This window comes from Balaenoptera musculus, chromosome X, assembly GCF_009873245.2.
Source record: "Balaenoptera musculus isolate JJ_BM4_2016_0621 chromosome X, mBalMus1.pri.v3, whole genome shotgun sequence".
NCBI classification, from domain to species: Eukaryota; Metazoa; Chordata; class Mammalia; order Artiodactyla; family Balaenopteridae; genus Balaenoptera; species Balaenoptera musculus.
Window position 1 is genome coordinate 45225920 of NC_045806.1, and position 20690 is coordinate 45246609.

At 52.1% G+C, this 20690-nt stretch overlaps 1 protein-coding gene across 3 annotated transcripts in view; it reads right to left on the reverse strand.

The window, feature by feature from the left end:
• Positions 1-20690, reverse strand: part of IQSEC2 (IQ motif and Sec7 domain ArfGEF 2) — a 76174-nt gene that overhangs the window by 13748 nt on the left and 41736 nt on the right. For all 3 annotated transcript variants that reach the window (XM_036840481.1, XM_036840480.1, XM_036840482.1), the window contains 3 exons: positions 5412-5673; positions 4047-4448; positions 691-1586 (listed from right to left, as the gene is read on the reverse strand). In XM_036840481.1, the coding sequence (XP_036696376.1) occupies positions 691-1586; positions 4047-4448; positions 5412-5673 (1560 nt within the window). The remainder of the gene's footprint in view (positions 1-690; positions 1587-4046; positions 4449-5411; positions 5674-20690) is intronic.

Here is a 20690-nt window from a genome sequence, read left to right on the forward strand (position 1 = left end):
CTATAAAATAGGGACACGACTACCAACCTTCCTGAGTTATCCTGAGAACTAAATATAGACGGCCATGTCTCATAGGCTATGAAGACGTAAGGCATTTGTTTTCTAATTATTTTCTAATCAAACGTCACACTCCCATTCCACTGCTAAGCACCTGGCACAAGACCAGGTACCTAGAAAGAGCTCGGTCCTGGTCACTGACTAGTCCAACACAGCACCCTGCCCCCAACACCTCAAATATCCACACCCTGCTAGTTAATAGATAGAAACACTGAAGCCCAAGGAAGGGACACACCTTGCCCAGGGCTACCCAGTGAGTCTGGCCCAAGTCTCCCGTTTCTGAGAACAGGGTTCTTCATACACCACATCACCTCCCTACCAAAAAGGGAAGGTGGGCGACCCAAAGTTCAGAATCCATCCTATAGACAGAGAACTAGGGCCCAGAGAGGGAAGCATCTCACCCAAGATGACACAGCCAGTCAGAAGCGGAACTAGGACCAGAACTGCCTCTCATGGGGGTGAGGGCAGCTTTCTACTGTTGTCACCCTGTTGCCAATTCTTTTCCCTGAACAGCTGAAGAGAAACACCATCCACAAAATGAGAGGATGGTGGCAGCAGGATCACTGCCTCCAGGGGTCAAAGTGTCCGCAGCACGGTAGGAAGGGGCGAGGGAGTGGGAACGAGAGCACGTACTTATTGAAGAGGTTGAGGCCGATTCGGTAGTGCCGCCTCTGCACCACGTCGTTGTTGAAGGCTGGCGAGTCCCAGCTGTGCCTGGTCTCCCGCTGGTAAGTCTGCTTGCACAGGCCGGTGGCTGGAGGCTCCCTCAGGCTGTCCCGCGAAGAGGAGCCAGAGCTGCAGTTGATGGTCTCGTTGGAATTGCTGGAGCTCTCAAGGCTCTCGTTATCTCCACCATCAGAGTTTTCGCCTGCTGCCTCGCACTTCCCCAACCTCCGACCCCCAGCCACACCACTGGGCCCAGTGCCACTGTTGGGGGCTGGTGGCAGGGGCCCTGGCGGGGCTGGGGCTGGGCCCTCCGGGGCTGGGTAGTGGCGGTGTGGGATCGGGGCCCTGCCTGGTGGCCCCTTGTGCTTCAGGGTCCCATGGGGGCTGCAGCCATCAGCCTCATACACGAGCTGACGGTGGACAGAGCCGCGATCTGAGCGGTCACTCAGGTCCACGGAGCTGTCACTAGGAGGCTCAATAGTAAGCAGGGGAAGGTGGGCAGCTCGCAGCCGGAAATCCCGACATTCCAAGCACCCAGGACCCCTGCGAGTGCCTTCCTCACGGCTACCATCTTCCCGGGTCCCTGGTGGCACTGGTGGAGGAACTGGTGGGAGAGGGGCGGGTGCCCAGAACTCAGGCCGGCCCTGGGGTGGGGGCTCTGTGCTGGGCAGTCGCTCAGGGGATGGTGGGGGAACTGGGTCATCCAAGTAGAGGGGAAGGTCACTGAAGGATGTGGCCGAGCTGTCCTCTTGCTGTTCCTTCGACTCTCGCTTCTCCAGCTGGGCTGACCCTGGCTCCTCAGACATGGGCCCCGATGGGTGGCAGTTCAAGGCCTCGTCAATGGATTCAGCCAGAGACTTTACCTGTATGGGAGAAAAGGGGAGGAGGGAAAGGGAGGAAAGATGAAGGATGGTGGGATGGTGGGATGGTGGGATGGTGGAAGGGTGGGAATGAGGGAGGGAGGGAAAGAAAAAGGGGGGAATCTTCCTGGTGGGGCAGCCAAAAAGAGGGCTTCCCCTCCCTGACCTCCACAGATTCTCTGCAGCATATAAAATAACTCCCAGGGAGCCACTGTGAGCTCACAGGAGCTGGAACTAATGCCCACAAGTTCCCTTCTCAGATATCCCAATACCTCCTTCATGTCCATGTAGACCCAAGCCAAATGCCACCTCTTCCCTGATCCAAGCCACATTCCTGCCTCTGCCTTCCCTTAGGGTAAACCAAAATCCCAGCTGCCTCTGGGCTCCCAGAGCCCTCTGTCTGGTTCTCTCTTAGGAAATACATAATATTTAGCCTCGAGAATCTGGACCATTGCTAGTAACTCTGCCTCACTATGGTTTTCAGTCTCCAAACTGGCCCCTAATGATCCCTGCCTCCTGGTATTCACACCCTCGTGTACCATAGTGTCCCAGGGTTGGTCTATGGGACTGACAGCATCCGGCAGAAGTGATGGGATGTCACTTCTGAGATTAGGTTATGAAAGACTGCAGCTTCCATCCTGAGCACTCTTGCTCACTTGTGCTCCCTCTGTTAGACCCCTCACTCTGGGGAAAGCCACACCGTGAGCAGTCCTATAGAGACAGGGCCCACGTGGTAAGGCCCTGAATCCTCCTGCCAACAGCCAAGAAAGTGAGCTTGGAAGCAGACCCATCAGCCCCAGTCAAGTCTTCAGAGACTACAGTCCTGCCCTACAGCTTGATCACAGCTTCATGAGAGACCCTGAACCAGAACCACCAGTCAAGCCACTCTGAGATTCCTGGCCCTCAAAAACTATTTGTTGTTTAAGCTCAGTCTTTACATTCAGTTTTAAGCTACTAAATTTTGGGGTCATTTGTTACGCAGCAATAGATAATGAATACACTTCCCCATCAGACTTGAATAGCACTGAGAGTTGGGCCCAGGCCAGACTGTGAGCCCAATGCTCCATTACCCCCTTGAGGGATGGGTCCAGGCCAGGTTTCTCTCTTTTTAGCTCAGCTCGACACATTGCTTGACACAGAAGAGATGTTCAATTAAATGTGCTGTATGAATGAATAAATGACTGATTTAGATCTTCCCTTTAATACTTCTTTCCTTCCCTCTACCCGCCCCTGCCCCCCCCCCCCCCGCCCCCAACACACCTCCAGGGAAGCATGCCCAGGTTTATGGCAGGGCCAGATCACAGAGGTTAGAGCAGAATGATTTCTTCTCTTATAAACTTTCTTTCATTCATTCATTCAACAATTTCTGCCAAATACCTCTTTGGTTTTAGGAAGGAAACGAACGTACTTAGCAGCTACCATGTACTACGTGCTTTCAGATATACTACCTAGCTGAACTGAACCTTCCAAACAGCTCTAAAAAGAAGGTCTTATCTCCATTTTATTGATCATGTTTCAGTGGGGTTAAACAGTTTGCCCAAGGTCACATAGCTCGGAAATAGCAAAACTGGGATTTGCAGCTGATCAGCTATGCTGACACACCACAAGCCTAGAGTGATCTCCTACCACTATCACTGCCGGTTACATTCCCACCCTTTCCTGCTTTTGCTGATGCAATGCCTATGCAAGCAACACCCTCCCGACTATCTCTAACTTGCTAACTCTTAACTGTCTGCTAAGGCCCAGGTCCAGTGCTGTTTCCTCAAAGAAGCCTGCCTGGTCCTCCCAGAAGAAAGTTTCCTCTCCCTCCTCTGGGTTCCCATGGTACTATATGTGATCCCTTCTCATGGCTCTGAGCACATTCTTTCAGGAGACAGTCCTGTGCACATGTGTCTGCTATTTCCTACTGGCTTGGGGAGATCCTTGAGAAAAAGAACCCTGGCCGGTTCATCTGTCTCCCACATGGCGCCCAGCACAGAGCCTGGTCCGTGGTCGTATGGTATAAGGGAAACCTTTGGAACCAGTCAGAGCTGAGTTCCAATCCAGTTTGGAAGTCACTTCACCTCTCAGGGCCTCAGAGCCTCAGTCTCCTCCCCTGTAAAACCAGGATAACAACACCGGTCTGGAAGGTCATTATGAGGCATATACAGCACCTGGTACAGAGTAGGAGCTCATCACCTGTTAGGCCTTTATCTGATAGTGGCTCACGTTCCAAAGAGTGAGAAGTTTAATTTTCTTATGTGTTCTAGACACCCAGATTTTTAACTTGCTTGTTTAAACGATATAATTTTTCTCTTGCCAATCCTTTCTCGTTATTCTCACAGTCCCTACTCAGATGGTAGCTATTTGTTGTTATCAAAAGCTTGTTGGGCAACTTCTTTCAGTTTGAAGTATAGGTAAAAAGTCGTAGGAGTAGCCAGAGCACAGGGATGGGGAGGAAAGGCCCTTTTCAGGGATGCTGACCTGTTTGGAGAAGGAGTCCTCAAGCTCTGTGATGTCATTAGAAAACTCTCCAGATGTGGTGACGGAGCTTCCCCCACCATCGATGCCTCCTCCACAGGAGCCTCCATATGGGAGCCCCCGTTCAAGCCGGTGGCTCCGGGCACCAGCCATGGCACCCTCGTCCAGCGAGGCAGGCTTGCCCTCGAAGTACGCGGGGTTCTGTGCCTTCTCATATTCCTCAAAGGAGAACTGCATCCGCATGTTGGAAAGGATGATGCGGCGGGACATGCGGCTCTCTGAAGCTGAGCTGCGGAGCCGCTCAAAGTTCTTGTTCATGCGGTACTGGCGGAAGGCCGTCTGGATGGTCCTGGCAGCCCTGCGGCTCAGGAAGGAGCCCCCATACTTCCTCTCCAGCATTTCCACCTGGCAGGGGAGGGTGGAGGGGAACAAGGTCAGAAACTCACTACAGCCTCCTCATCTCCCTGGGCCTCAACCACACCACCGCCCGAGTCACAGCTAACTGCTTACAGCTGCCTAGATGCGCCAGGCTGGGCTCTCAGTGTCGTGTTCTCACTTTAATCTCAGATAGCACATGTCACACGGGACTGAATTGTGGTTTTCTTTTTTTATTTACAAGAAGTAGATGTTCAGTATTTTAAAATAAGAAAAGAAAAAAAAACACAGAGAAGCCAAAAAAGGAAAGAAAGGAAGACATAAATTGAAAGCAAGAAGGAGAAGGAGAGAGGAAGAGAGGGAGGGAAGAAAGGAAGGAAAAAAGGAAAGGAGGAAGGAAAATTGAAAGAGAGAGGAAGAAAGGGGGGAGGACAGCGGGAGAGGAAGGGAGGGACGGGAGGGAGGGAGGGAGGGAGGGAGGAAGGAAGGAAGGAAGGGAGGAAGTTTGGTTCACCTAAAGTCCCAACACCTGGGCATAACCACAATTACATTTTGGGATATGTCCTTCCAGTTTTTTTTCTTTTGTACATAGTATTTTGTGTCCCCTTTTTAGCCAAACAATACCTTGTGTGATACATGTGATATTTTGTAACACACTGTTCTGAACTTGTCAGCTTATGTGTGTGCTTCTCCCCTTACACTGAGATTTCTGAGGACTAGGTCCAGGTCTTTCATCTTTACATCTCCGGTGCCCAGCATGGAGCTCACGCAATGTTTGCTGAGTGAATACAAGACGCAGTGGATGGATGGTGAATGGGTCAGTGAGGCCCTAGTAGGGTGAAGGGTTCTGGAGAAAGTCTTCTCCTGTTCTAGTCTCACTATCCCTCCCTGGACACCACCTTCGAGTGCCACATTCCAATCCCTCCCTTGGTCCTCTCACACCCCCACCCCCACTCCCACTCCCACTCCCGGCCAGAGCCATCTCGTCGGCACCTTCTTGTCCTGCAGGTCCGTGGAGAGTTCATAGCTGTCCGACAGGGCCTTGGAGCGCTTTATCTCCTCTTCTTCCTGCTTCCTCAGGGCAACACTGGCTGGCTGGAGGCGAGCCCGCTGAGCCCAGGGAAGGCCCACCCCAGCAGGGGGGCCCCCCATGTGGCTGCTGGTGGGGGGCAGCTGGCTCAGCCGGTAGGGGGGTTGGCTCCCGGGACTATCAACCGCTGTGCTCAGGTCACTGCCTGGGGCATCACCCTCCACACTGTGGGGATGAGATAAGATGAGCCAGGATGTGGGAACAGAAGAGAGGCCTGCTGGGCCAGACTGAGAGTGGGTGGACCAGATCCCTTCCCACAACCCCATCCTCCCCAGCCTCCTCACAGATACAGGGACCCCAATACCTAAAGGCCAGAGGGGAGTCCTACCCCCCAAGTTGTCTCCTCACTGCCCTCACAGTCCTGTCCTCGCCCCTTCAGCCCTGTCCCCTCACAGCTCCATCCTTTTAGACTCCTTTCCCTCCAGCCAGGTCTTCTCACAGTCTTGTCCCCAGTCCTACTCTACTCTCACAGCCTGGTCCCCTCGTGGCCATGTCCCCTCACAGCCTTATCCTCAGACCAGTTTCCTCCCACTCCTGTCCCCTCAAGTTCCTTTTTCTAATCATCTCAGCCCCTAACAGCTCCATCCCCAAACCCTTCCTCCCCTGAGGGACCAATTCCCTTGTATCTCTACCCCCCCAGATCTCTTCCCCTCACAGCTCTGTCCCCAAGACTAGACGAGACGAGACATGCATCCCTCCCAGCCCTATCCCCAGCACCATCCCAGATCAGCCCTGTCCCCAGGCCTGAGGCCCACTCCCACATCCTGCACACCTAGGCTCTCCCCTGCTCGCCCAGCCCTGCCCCCTACAGCCCTGCCTCTGCCCTCAGAGGTCTGGACTCCGGGCTTGGCCAGTTCCCAGGGTTCCCTGGCCGCCAGGACACGGGCTCAGTGACAGTGGGAGGCACCTCCCATCCAGCATCCTCACAGGTAAAGAGCTGCCCTGCGGGGCAACTTCCTTTTTCTCCTCATGGCCTCCTCTGTTCAGCTGGGGGAGGGGGACAAGGGTCTCAAGGCTGAAGAGTGGTAGGAGCTGGGCACTGGGTCTTGCCCGCCCTGGTTACCCGGAGCTGTTGTTCTGCCAGACCTGCTCCCACGGTGCCATGGCAACCAGGCTGCCAGGGAACTCAGGTGGCGACAGAGCCCAGACGCCCTGAGCCGGGCAGGCACGGTGAGGAGCCACAGAGACAGGAACACTGGAGGGGGGTTGGGAGGGGGCGACAGGTGGGGGGAGGCGTGGAGGGGGTTGTGGGGAGAATGGGTGTGGCTGAGGCCCAGAGAATGGTCTGGTTCGGGCAGGCACGGGGGTGAGGGGGCTCTTGGCTGGCGAAAGGGTTAAGGGGCCATTCCCCAGCCCCTACTTGCAGAGGCCCGGGGCGCAGAACCAGAACGGGGGCAAGCTGGGGTGGGTGGAGGGGGGCTCCCTAGCATTTCAGGAGCTTGAGCTACAACGGGCCTGCCAGCCTGGCAGAGAAGAGCACTTTGGTCTGGGGGCTGGGTGCGGTGGGTTACAGCACTGGCGCTGGCTCTGTCCTGGTGGGGGCTCCCGCCCACTGCTCACCCTCTACCCTCCCAAGTGTTAATCTGCTACACAGTCAGGAGCAGGGCGGAAACAGACTGAGGGGCTGCCCTGCCCAAATGCTCTCTCCTTCTGGTCCTCTGGGGCCTGTGATGTCCCCCTTCAGGGGTCAGACCGAGCCCAGCGCCCCCCAGGCATCTAAGATGCTCCTCTTCTCCCCTTCAGGACTGCAGGATCCTGCCCACCAACCTCTCAAACCTCTCCCCTCCCAGCACATGGCTCCCAGTTTTGATCAACTGCCTCCTTTGTTCACGAACCATCCATGGTTCCCACTGCCCACAAGAGATAGCCCAAGTTCCTTATTTTGGCATTTGAGGCTTCTCCAAGATACAGTAGCTAATGTTTAGTAAGGCACTGTTCTTACCACTTCACATTTAATAACTTGTTTACTCTTCAAAACAACCCTACGAGGTAGGTATTGTTATTCATCTTCATTTTACACATAAAGAAATTGAGGCCCAGAGAGGTTTGTAACGTATCTATGGTCACACAGCTATTAATGATAGAGCCAGGATTCAAATCCAGGCAGTCTGACTCCAGAGCTCACAGTCTTAAACATTAAGCCATACTGCAGGGTTGGCTGCCAGCCCCCCACCCCATGCACCCTTCTCTCCAGCCAGCCCAAATCCTGTTTCTCCCCAATACTCCTGTCCTTTCCACCTCCCAAACTGTTCATACAGTACCTTCTACCTGGAATGCCATCCCTATCATCTTCTGCCATCTGCAATCTGAGAATCCCCCCACACCCTAGCGCCATCAAGATTCAGGTCACATGCCACCACTAAGAAGCCCTCCCGAAGCCTGCCTCTAGCCAGAAATGACTGCTGATCCTGTTCAGGGCTCCCACACACAGCACATGTCTGTCCTTCTTTTTATGGAGCAGGTTAGCTTTGGCAAAGCGTGACAGCTATTTGTGTTCCTGACTCCCAGAATCCCAGCACAGGAAGAGAATTTGGTAATCTCTCTGCTAGCACAGAGCACAAGGCCTGGAACAGAGTAGGTGCTCAATGAAAGCTTCTGGAGGGAGGAAGTCAGTGAATGAGTTCTGGTGGCTGCGCTAATAAATCCTCTCACCGGAACTTTGACCTCAGCCTCCAGTCTCCTCTTCCCAATCCGTTCTCCATCCTGTGGCCAGAGAGAGCTTTCCAAAGTAGAAATCTGACCGTTTTGCTCCCCCACTAAAACCCTTCCATGGCTTCTCATAACTCATTCAACAAACAACAACTGAGCCCTTTCTACGTGCCAGGCACAGTGCTAGGTGCTGGAAATATAATCGTGAGCAAGACGTGTAAGATTTGTTCCCTCACGGAAGTGACATTCTAGTGGGAGAAGAAGACTATAAATATATACTATCATTTCAGGTAGCGAGAAGTGCTAGGAAGGAAAATACAGCAGGGTGATTAAAGGTGCTGTTTTAGATGCGGTGGTCAGGGAAGGGCTTTTTGAATAAATGGCATATAATCAGAGTCCTGATGGAAGTGAGGGAGTGAGCTGTGTGGTTATCTGACACAAGAGCAGTCCAGACAGAGGGTAGAGCCAGTGCAAAGGCCCTGAGATAGAACTGTGCCTGGCATGTTTGAGGAACAGCCAGGAGGTCAGTGAAGCTGGAGCAGAGTAAACGAGGGGAGAGTGATAGAAGATAAGATCAGAAAGGTAATTGGGGCCAAATTGTGAAGGGCACTGAGCACACGATAAAGACTTTGGCTTTTGCTCTGATTGAGATGAGCAGAGGAGGGGCGTGATCTACTTAGGTTTTACAGGAATCATCATCCATAGGATAACCTCCAGCTTCCTTACCATAGCTGTGGATGGTTCTCCTGACCGGACCTCTGCCTCATATACCCTCTGCCCCTTTACCCCAACCTGGCTACCTCCTGCTCACCCTTCAACATTTAGCTCGGGTGTTCCCTTCCATGCCTGCCTGAGTCCTTCACACAGGATGGCTTACAGGCCCCTCCTCTGTGCTGCCATAGGGCCCTAGAGTCACCTCTATCCCTAGGGCAAGGGCATTAATTGGCTCATTGAAGCCTTACAATTTACTGAGGCAGGCACCATTAGCCCCATTTTATAGATGAGGAAGGACACTGAGGCAAGAGGTGATGTAGACTTGCTCAAGGTCACACAGCTATTAAGTGAGAAAGTCAGGATGCAAACCCAGGGCCTAGGCTGTCTTCTCATGACATCTTGTTGCCTATCCCCACTTCTAGCTCCATGATGCCCGTCTTCTCATGACATCTTGTTGGCTATCCCCACTTCTAGCCCCATGCTGCCCCTGGCTCTCTACCCTTTGGCAGTTCTCCTCTCCCTTCTGTTTTGGTTGCAAAGGTAATAGTGGCAGGGAGGTCAGGCTGTCAACACAGCCCCCCAAAAAGGATAGAGCTTGAGGGCATCATACACACTGCTAAAGAAATGGGACCTGGGGACGTGGGATCCCTTAACTCAGAACTCCCAAACACTCAGCGCACTTACAGCGCACCTTCCCTGCGTCAGGCATTTTCTGCACATTATTTTAACTGCGTGGCAAATGCTGATCACACGGAAAAATCTCTCTTCTCTTTCTTACATCTTACGTAGACTCATATTCATTCTCTCTCTCTCTCTCTCTCTCTCTCTCTCTCTCTCTCTCACACACACACACACACACACACACACACACACACAGAACAGGTTGTGCAGTAAGAAGCTGGGCAGACCTAGGTTCAGGTCCTGACAGCCATTTATCCACTGTGTGAGCCTGGGTGTGTCCCTTTACCGCTATGCACCTCAGTTCCTCATCCGCGTGGAGCTCAAAATGCAATTCCCTCTTTGGATTCCTGCACTTCAGAAAGGGCCTGGGAGACCTACCTCTCCTGGACTCCTCCCAGCCGGGAGCAGGAGCAAAGAAAACACACACGCGCGCACACGTGCACCCATGTGTGCTGTCTGCTGGGCTATTCTGTGAGGGAAACTGGGGAGCATCCTCTGCAGCGGGGGGAATAAATCACGTTACACAACTAACCACAGTATAAAGCTGAAAGTTCTCAGGGCTGGGGAACGGAGGAAGTGCTAGGAGAGCTCAGGAGAGATTTCTCCTGCTGGGGGGGGCAGGGGTGCTGAGCGGAATAAAAATAAACTCGCACTTACAGCGCACCTTCCCTGTGTCAGGCATTTTCTGCACATTATTTTAACCGCATGGCAAATGTGAAGGAAGAATTAGGATTCCGATTTTGCAGGTGAGGAGAAGGCTCTGAGGGGGAAAGTGATGCCAAAGGTCTCAGGACTAGCAAGTGGCAGAACAGGGATTCAAAGCCCAGAGCCTGTGCTAGTTCCCCTGTTGCCTCGAAGGCTTCATGGGGCAGTGGGGGGGTGGGGGAGCTATTGAATAGGGCCTTGCCTAGGAGGAGTTGGTAGAGAGAAGGAGTGAGGGACCTTGTGAGCCAAGGCATTATGATGGGGAGAAGCGGGGCAGAACGGGCAGTAGGGATTTGGGGTGGCCTGCCCATGGCGGGGGCACTGACCCACTCCGGCTGCTGCTATTAATGGGAGGTCTCTCTCTCTCCTTCCCTTTATTGGCACTGACCAGAGCCAGGCAGCCAGCAGGGGATGGGATCAGGATGCAGTTGCCATGGAAATGAATGGGGGCTGTTGCTATGGATACCATAAGATGAGGGCAAGAGGAAGCTAGGGATGCTGAGGACTATCCCCATGACAACTTGGGCTGAAAGCGGGGGTGCGGGGGGGACCGGAAGTGAGAGACAAGAAAACAAGACAAGGAGGTCAGCACATGTAGATGAGGCCAGGGGCATTGGGCTCTGGAGGAAGGCTGGGCAAGGAGACCAGACCCAGCGGGGGGTGGGGGCAGAGGGGCAGAGGGACTCCAGTCACCTCCCTCTCCCCCGACAGCTTTTCAACAAGCTGTTTCTGCTGCCCAATCCCAGCGCCATAGAGACTCCAATCCTGAGGCCAGCCCGGCTTGGCACAGGGACTGGCAGGGGAAGAGGAAGCCATCGGAGGGGCTGATTGGGTACCCAGCGGGCAAACATAGGCTTGGGAGCACACAGATCAGGGTTTGAATCCTGGCTCTGCTTCCTTTGCAGCCCTAAATATAATAGTTGTCATTTACTGAGGACCTACTTTTAGCTAGGCCCAGCAACTCTGCAAGGTCTAGGTTGTTTCCCTTGAAGGGGACAACACAGATGAAGAAACTGAGGTACAGAGAGATGAAGTAATTTGCCCAAAGTCTCAATGCTCAGCAGTGGTGGAGCCAGGAGTCGAATCATCGCTCATGCCTGTACCCACCAGCCCAGCACTGAGCAGCCCCTCTGAGCCCGAGTCCTTGCATTCTCCAGCTCCCTGTGCCTTCCCACAGTGGCACACAGAGGGCCAGATGCTGAGTAAATATTTGTGGAGTGTGTGAGTGAGGAAGCAATCCAGGAGGAAGCAGGAAAGACTGAGGTTAGATGGAAGAAGTGCCTGACTTTGAGAGCAATGACTCATTGGTTTGGCTGGCCAAGAGTAGAAGATCCACAGAACCGGGATGGACTTTTCGAACCATCTAATTCCACATATTCAAATTAAGACTCAAAACGTCTAAGTGACGTGCTTGCTCAGGGTCACACAGGACGAGAACCCCAATCCCCTATCTTCCAGGCCAGCGTAACTTTTTAGCTGAATCCGTCCAGTCCCCACCCCCACCCCCCGGCACCTTTAAGCTCCTAGATGTTGGTGGCAGCAGGCTCCTTGTACTTTCTAGGCAAGGCGAGCTGATCCACAGCACCACGCCTGTGCCCAGGCTCTTACTTTCTTCTGCCCAGGATGTCCTCCCTCTCCCCTCTACCTGCAGCCTTTGTCGGTCTGGCTGAGCTTTTCTGAATCTTGGGGCACCCTGAGCCAGCCAGGCCTCCTGGGAGGTTGGTTCTGACTCACTCCCACCCCTCACAGAACCTGACAGGGTCAGTTATCCCCCCTCTATGTTTTGTGCACACTCATGTCACAGGCCATCCTTATCACCAGCTAACTTGACATTCTCTCTTGAAGTGTCCATTCCCTACACTACTCCCGTTTCCCACGGGCAGTGGCCTGGTATAATTCACCTCTGTGGACCATCCTTATGCCCAGGCCAGGGCCCAGCAGCCACCTTGGTCCCCTAAGACCACAGGTGGCAGTCATGTGTGTCTGTGTGACCATCCTGTCTGACAACTGTCACCCTAAAAGCCACAGCCCCACATGCTCAAAAGCCACTGACACATTCTTGTGATTATCTCCACCGAGGCACATGCAGAGAGATTGCTAGGCACAGAAAGTTGCCGCCTCACACAATCAACCTCACACACTCAGAATCCCTCACGCCCAGCCTCACACAATCACATTCCCTCAGATACACAACAGTGCACAGCCTCTCACTCTTCTCTCACCTGCCAGCCTCACGCACACCTGTGCACAGGCACACACGTTTCCCTCACAACAGATAGAAACCTTCCCCTTTCCCATAGCACAGGTCCTCAGCCAATTCAGTTGCCTACACAGGAGTCTACACCCCCATGGCTTCCACAATGGCCATCTGACCTTTAGTTGAGCCCCTGTGCCCCCTAACTTCCTTCTATCTCCAATAAAATGAAGGGTAGAATGGTCTCCCCCTCCACAGCCACAGGTCACCTAGACTCACACGCCCAGCTTGAACAGAGCAATCTATGTATCATTCCCCAACACAACCCCTGGGGCTCTCCACCAGGTTTTGGTCCATGCTGTCTCTGACTCCTTAACGCCTCACCTCTCAAACCATCTATTCAAACCCTTCCCAGCCGTCTACTCTTGCCCCTCTTCCTCCAGCAATCCTTGGACACCACCACCCCCAGCCCATCTTGACGTCTCCCTACTCTTTGGGCCAGGAACATATTTTGCTCATTACGAAAGCCATATGAAGCCATATCTGCTCAATCACTTCTGCCCTTCACACCCTGCCTACTTTCCCAAAGGAATTCTCATCTCCCCTGGGAGATGGAGAACTTATGGAGAACACAGCCACTGTCTTACTTTCGGTCCCTCATGGTATTTAGCTTGAAACCTTGTACACAGTAGGTGTTTGAGCAATGCCTTCTGGAAGAGTAAATAAAGAAGAGAGGAAGAGAGAGGGAGGGAAGAAGGGAGGGGAGAAATAAATGAGAATTTGAATGAGTGAGTGAGTAGCTGAGTTGAGTGCCTAAGTGAGTCAAGCAATGAGTGAAGAGTGAGGTGAGCCTCTGGAAAACTACCAGGGCATGTGATGGGGATGCTGAAGGGAGGGGGGAAACAAAGGAGAGGAGGGACTCTCACCTGGGCCTTAATCAAAACAAGAGCCGCCAATCAGTGCACACTTGGCAACTGTGCACTAGACCCTATGCTGAGCTCCTTGTGCTTTTTCTTGCTAATCTTCATGACAACGCAGAGAGGTAGATCTATTCTCACTGTACTCGGGAAGAAAATGAAGCTCAAGGAGAAGATAATACTTGTTCAAGGTTATACAGAGAGTAAGTGGCAGAACCATAAGGTAAATTCAGATTTGTCTAATGCAAAAAAAAAAAAAAAAAAGGCTCAGAAAGGGAAAGCAGGGGTATGAGCCCACCTGGGAGTCTCCTGGCTTTGCTCCTAACACAGACTCATCATGGAAGGTGTGGGTTCTACAGCGCATAGAAGACGCCTTCTGCCTTCTGCCTTCCTGCCAACAGCCTCTGGGGATTCTTAGAACTAGCTTTTGGTGCAGGAAATATTTAGGGTTATTGCATCTGGGGGCAGTGGCTTCCCCTCAGACTCAGAGATCCCTAAAGCTGTAGAATCAGAACCTTGAAAGTACAGAATCAAGGACTATTAACATCACAGAATGTTAAAATCACACCATCAGAATTTTTTCTAAATGGTAGAATCATGAAATCTTAAAACTACAGTATTGTAGAATCCCCAAATCACAGCATCATAGAAATAGAAACCAGAGAATTGGATGGAATGTGTCACTGAATTATCCTCTCTTAAAGTCATGTAATCATAGTTTCTTAAAATTGTACCATCTCAGATTCACAGAATGTCAGAGCTGGAGGAGCCCTTGGAGATCCTCTGGTCCAACCTCCCTCCTCCTTTTACATACGGGGAAACTGGGTAGCAGGGAGGCCAAGCAACGTGTCCAAGTTGGCCAGCTCGCACCACCTCAGGCTGAAGAAGGCGCTAGGCTTGCCCATGGTGAGAGCGCCACATCGTTCATTCATTTATTGAGTGCCTTCTGGGTGTTGACAATAAAATCAAACCCTACTCTCTCTCCCAGCCCCTGTTCCCAGCCCTGGATAGGAAAGAAGGTAAGACCCTGGTGGGGATGGGGAGAGGGAAGTGGGGCGGGGTGGAACATACATCAGACAGAGAGAAGAGATCAGCTTTTATTGATGGAAATTCTTTTGTACACAGCGACACGCACTCTGAAAGGCCTTTTCCTCCTGATCATATTTACAGAGCACTATGGGAGTGGCAGGGGGGCACGGGACAAGGCCTCCAAGCAGTAGAAGAGATCGCAGCAATGGCCACAGCGAGGGAATGAGCAGGCTGGGTCCCGACCCCGTCTGGTCCTCTAAGCCCTAGGCACCCTGCATCTCTGTTTGTGCTCACAGAGGACAGAGGTAGGTCCTTGGGATGTCATTTGGAGACCTCTCCAGGAGTGGCAGGCTCCAGGGTGCCTGGGAAGTGGGGTGCGGGTATGGGAGGGTCCAGGTTTCAAGCTTCAAGCTCCAAGCTCTGCTGCTCCCACATTTTAGTCAGACCTAGGGCTCCAGCCTTTATAATTTGGGGGCTGGAGTCCAGGGGAGACAGCAGTGAGGGTGGGAATTCCAAGAAGGGGGTGGGTGAGGACGGGGCACGATGCCTGCCCATCTGGTTCCTGAAGCAGGGATGGGGTCCCAGGGGGGATCGAGGGGGCAGGGGGCAGGGGGCTGGTTAAGGCTTTTGCTTCTGCATAGAAAATGACCCTTGTCCTCTCAGTTACCGAGAGGAGGGACTACTGCACTCGGAGGCCGGACAGCAGAACTGATGAGCGTCTTCCTCTTCCTCTTCCTCAGTCTCCTCCTCCTCCTCCTCTTCCCTGGGGCCAGGAAGGGCAGGGTAGAGGCCACAGGCGGCGGGTGACAGAGAGAGGCAGAGGCATTAGTTTGCAGAGCAGGGGAGACACAAGAAGGGCTGGAACCAGGGAGGTGGGGCTAGGATGGGGGTTGGAATGGGGAGGCCAGTGTGACCAATGGGGCCACATCCATCTCAGTCTCCAAGGAGCCTGTTGCTGGTCCCCCTCCTGAAACGGCCCTCCCCCACACTCAGGCTGGGCTCAGGCTTAAGGTTACACCCAGAGTATGTAAACTCCCTTTCTGACCTGACAGGTGCCCAACCTTAATTTTAACATAAATAGTAGCAACCAGCTCTCTGCTGGCACTTTGCATGGGTCATCTCATTTAACCCCTGCAACAACTGTGCAACATTTTAAAGATGAGGGAATTGAAGCTCAGAGAGGTTAGATGTCTGCCCAAGGTCACACAGCTGGGTGAGCGGTAGTCAGGATTTAAACCTGGAAGTTCTTGGAGCTCCAAGTCTCAGACTCTTCCCAGCAGGTCCTTTGGGTGAACTGGGTACTATCTCTAGAAATCCACCGTGCCCCTGAAGGACAAAGATTTGTATTTCCTGAAGGCTTCAGGGTTGGGAATGTAGGAGATGCTTAGAAATGGAGCGTGGAAAGTCCACAGCTTTGGAAGCAAACAGACCTGGGTTCCAAGGCCAGCTCTACAAGTGCTTCTAGGCTGCGGCCCCAGGCATGTTAATGCCCCTCTTGGAGCTTCAGTTTCCTCATCTGTAAAAATGAGGCTTATGATGCCAACCCCACAGGATTGTTGAAAGGACTGAAATACATGTCAAGTGCCTGGCAAACAAGAGTGATGGGAACATGGTGGTGGTTATTGTTAACTGCTCATGAACTGAACCTAATTACCAAGGTGGCCATTTGCACCCACACAGAAGCGCCACAGCGGCGGGGAGGAAACATTGCAGGAACAAGCACCTGTTCCTCGGGTCCTGCGGAGCAGTACCAGGGGCCAGTCTGCATGTGGCAGTCACTGGAGCTGGACTACATTTTCATGGGGTGGATGGACAGGCAGGAGGGCTGGGGCAGGACCAGGTGTCTTGGGAGTGAAAAGGCTGATCTTCTAGGGATATCCAAAGAAACAGTCTCACCCCACTCCCAGACCCCCTTGGCTCAGGAGATGTAGGAAATATGGAATCCAGGATACTGGAGGATTGGGAAGACATGGGAAGGAAAGAGAAGGCAAGGGAAGGCACTGCTGTCCATCTGACAGACAAGCGCGTGCAGGGGTGCGCACGCGGGGACACACACACACACACACACACACACACACACACACACACCCTCCTCATACTCAGAGCTCCCTCTGACACATTGTTCCACAGAGTCACTGAGTCAGCAAAACCACATGAACCAGTGCTCAAGTCCTGGGCAAGTAGCTCCTCCTTTCAGAGTCTCCCATTCCTCATCTATAAAAGGAGAAGGAAACTCCACACCTCTCAAGGCTGTCATGAGGAACAAATGATCTTCCAGTCCCCCTGCTCACTCCCCTCCTATCCAGGCCAGGCCCCTGTTACCCTTCACCCTGACACTGCAGTCACCTCCTGATTTCTTCTCCCTACTCTCTTGGACCACATTAGCCTTCCTAAAGCCCACCTTTGAGTGTGAATCTCTTCTGCTCAGACACCCACCTTGGCCCCCCTTAGCTTCCTGGATAAAGTTCAGATTCCTCTACTTGGCATTCAAGGCTCCCCCACCATATGGCCTCACCTGGCCTTTCCTGTCAGGTGGAAAAAGCCCAGGCTTTAGAGTCAGACAGACCTGGGTTTAAATATCAGCCCCATCACCTACTAGCTGGGTGACCTTGAGTCCATTTCTTCACCTCTCTAGGACTTATTTTCCTTATCTGCAAAATGAGGAAATACCTATTCTGCAGGATGTGGTGGGATTAAATGAATTCAAGTATGTAAGGCACCTGCCACAGGGTAGGTTTGGTGCCTCATACATTGTAATTATTACTGTTACTGTCAGCATCAGTGGCATCAATGTTATCCCGCCCAGCCTTCATCAAACTAGCTTGTTCGTTATTACATCAGCACGTCCAGCCTTTTCACGCCTCTATGCCTTTGCTGACTCTGTTTCTTCCTTCTGCACAGAGCTTTGCCTGTTGAAATCTTGTCTGAACTTCAAAACCCAGCTCAAATGCTGCTTCCTGCAGGAAGTCCTCCCTGACTTCCAACCAAAAGTATTCTTTGCTTCCTCCTAGCTCCAGCATCCATGCTCTTTGTCAGGGATCTCCATGTGTTGCTTTGAACTTTTCTGAAGCATTTCTTTCACTAATCCCCTCAACGCCCTTGTATTCCCCCGACCACCACTATCTCTGCTTTCCCTCCCTGTGAGAAAAAGAGGGTCCCTATACTATTTAAGGCCAGTCCCTCCACCCAGGCTCTGGAGCCCACCCCTGCTACCACCTCCATAACAATCATCCCCTCTCCCTCCAGTATTTCAACCTCTCCCTCTCTGTTGCCTCTTTCCTACCAACATTTATAGAAGCTCAAGTCTCTCCCATCTGGGAATAAAAACCCTCGATCTGCCCCCACATCTCCCTCTAGCAATCAGTGTCCCTCTCTCCTCTTCACAGCTAAGCTTCTTGAGAAATTCGTCTACACTGGCCATCTCCACTTCAGTACCTCCCACGGGCTCTTCAACCCACTGCAATCTGCCTCATGCGCCCACCAAGCCACAGAAACTCTTCTTAGTAAGGTCGCCCAGGACCTCCCACTGGTTAAAGCCAATAGACTCTCTCCCACCCTCATCTTACTTCCCCCAGCTGTAACATTTGCCACTCTTAACAAGCCCCCACCGTGCGCAGACGGCTCTTTCCTTCCTCTGCTTCCTTGAGCCCACTCCCTGCTGGTTTTCCTCCTACTTCTCGGACCACCCCCAGCTCCTCTTCCTCTCTCCATTCCTTATGTGTTAGTACCTCTTCCCCAGTTCTGCTCTGGTCCTCTTCTCTTTCATTCCACACTCTCTGTCAGTGATCTCATTCCATTCCATAACTTCAGGTATGGCTGAGGACCCCACATCTCTCTCTCTAGCATGGATCTCTCTCCTGGGTTCCAGACCCATCAAGCCTAATGCTTGCTGGAAGCTCCACCAAGATGGCCCTTAGGGCCTTCAGAGTTCACAGGGACCTCTAACGCAGCAGCTTACCGCTGCAAACCTGTCCTCCTGCATTTCCCACCTTTGTGAAAGGCACCACCACCCAGTGGCCCAAGCCCAAAACACACCTGGAAGTCACCCTAGGTTCTTCCTGCTCCCTTAGCAAGTCAGCCACCGAATCCTGCTGATTCTACCCCCTAAATAGCTCTAAAAGACTACACATGATCTGGCCTCCGCTAACTCATCATCTACTCCCCTTGCCCCTCGCTCACTCTTTCTCCAATCGTACTGGTCTCCCTGCCGTCCCTCAAACATAACAAGCACACTCTTGCCTCAGGGCCTTTGCACTTGCTGGAACGTCATCCCCCAGATAGGTGTGGCACCAGACACATTCTATATATTTAGTTGCTTATTTATTTAGTATCTATCTCACCCACCGTAAGATCCATCAGGACAGGCATCTGTTTTGCTCAGTGCTATATCCCTAATGCCCAGCACAGTGTCTAGCACTCGATAAATATGTGTTGAATGAATGAATCCATTGCCAGACCTGAACACGGGCAACTCACCGTGACCACCCTCAGTCATCTCCACCCCCCACTTCCACCCCCATTATCTATTCAGTCTCTGACTCCAGTTCTCTCTTCTACCCCATCACCTCTCAAATCCACCTCCTCTGCTCCATCCCCACAGCCACTACCTCAGCTTACCTCTCTTGGATTACTGCAAAAGCCTCCTCCCTAGTCTCCCTTCCTTCTAAAATGCTAATTTGATCAAGTTACTTTCCCTCCTCAAGAACTGCTCATGGCTCTCCAGCTGCCTACCACGAGAAAGGACCCTGGGCTCCCCAGACAGCGGTTTGAGGTGTGTCTAACCTCCGCATCAGTGTTCAGCCTTACCATTTCTCACCTCCAGGCCTCTGTGTTCACTCTCAGAGCATCCTCTCCCATCTCTACCACTCAAAATCTTTACAGACCTTGGATGACTGGCTCAAACACGACTTTCTTCAGGAAAATACCTGACTCACAAACCAGAAGTAATTCCTCCCCAAAATACATAGAGAAATAAGTGTCTCCAGTGTCACTCAGAATCTCCGAGAACCAGGAGTAGGATGGAAGTTAGTAATTATATCTGAGACCACGGACTTTGGGGGCTGGGCGAGCATTAATAGAGGTTCCCTTCTCCTCCTGCACTATTACCCTGGACTCATGTCCCTCTGGCCCTCTGCTAACACTGACTCATCCTTGCCTCCTCCCTTTCTCTCACCTGCTGTTGGGTCTATCTCATCAATAACTCTCAAAGAATTTAGATCCCATAATTTGAAATTAAAATGGTTCTTTGCGAATGGTGCCCACGGGAGTAGTGCAACATAGTAGCCCTGCTCCAAGCCACTTCTTCTATGCCAATATCCCAGTGTAGGCCTTCCATCTGGCCTCCATGCATACGACCCATTTTTCATACCGACTGCTAATGTGATATGTCTAAAACACAAATTTTACCAAATTTCTCTCCTATTTAGAATCCATTCACATGATATTTCATCACCAGCAACATTGGTTCTTAACCTTTTTTGGAGGAACCCAAAACCCTTTAGGCATTTAATGAAAGCCACAAACCATCTCCCCAACAGAAAATGCACACAACTAGACACACACAACATTTTGCATTCAATTTCAGGAGGTTCGTGGGCCACCTGAAGCCATTTGGGACCCATGAAACCCAGGTTCTTAAAAAACCTTTGGCTCTTCCCAACAACATCCAGGTTCTTTTGCATATGCTGTTCCTTCTGCCTGGAACATTCTGCCACACTTCACCCTTCTGCCCCTGACTGCCTCTGACTCATCCTCTAAGACTCGGCTCTTAGGCTGAGTTGACCTGCACTAGCCCTAGGTGGGGCCAGATCTCTTCCACTGGGCTTCCACAGCAGCCCCCCACCCTGTGCTCTCCTCTGTCATAGCCCTCCTCAATCTCCACAACTGACTGGGAATTTGTGGAAGGCAAGAACCATTACCTAGCATAGGCCCTGCCATAGCAGAACTCCCTAAGTGTCTACTGAAACGAACACTAATAACAGCTACCCTTTTTTGAGTACTCATTATGTGCCAGGCACTCAACAACGTGAATACTATTTATGATCTCTTCTACTCCTCAATAAATAAACCCCATGATGTTGGTGTTCTTTTTAACAGATAAGGAACTAGGCTCAGAGATGTGAAGTGAGTTGTTTAAGGTCACCCAGTTAGTGAGTGACAGAGGTGGGATTGAATTGAGACATGTTGGCACCAATGCAAGTATTGGTCCACCATGCTTCCCTGCCCTGGACTGTGAGATTAGGAGATGGTATCAGTAGCAGAATAGGACCAAGAACCAGGGCCAGAATGCCTTG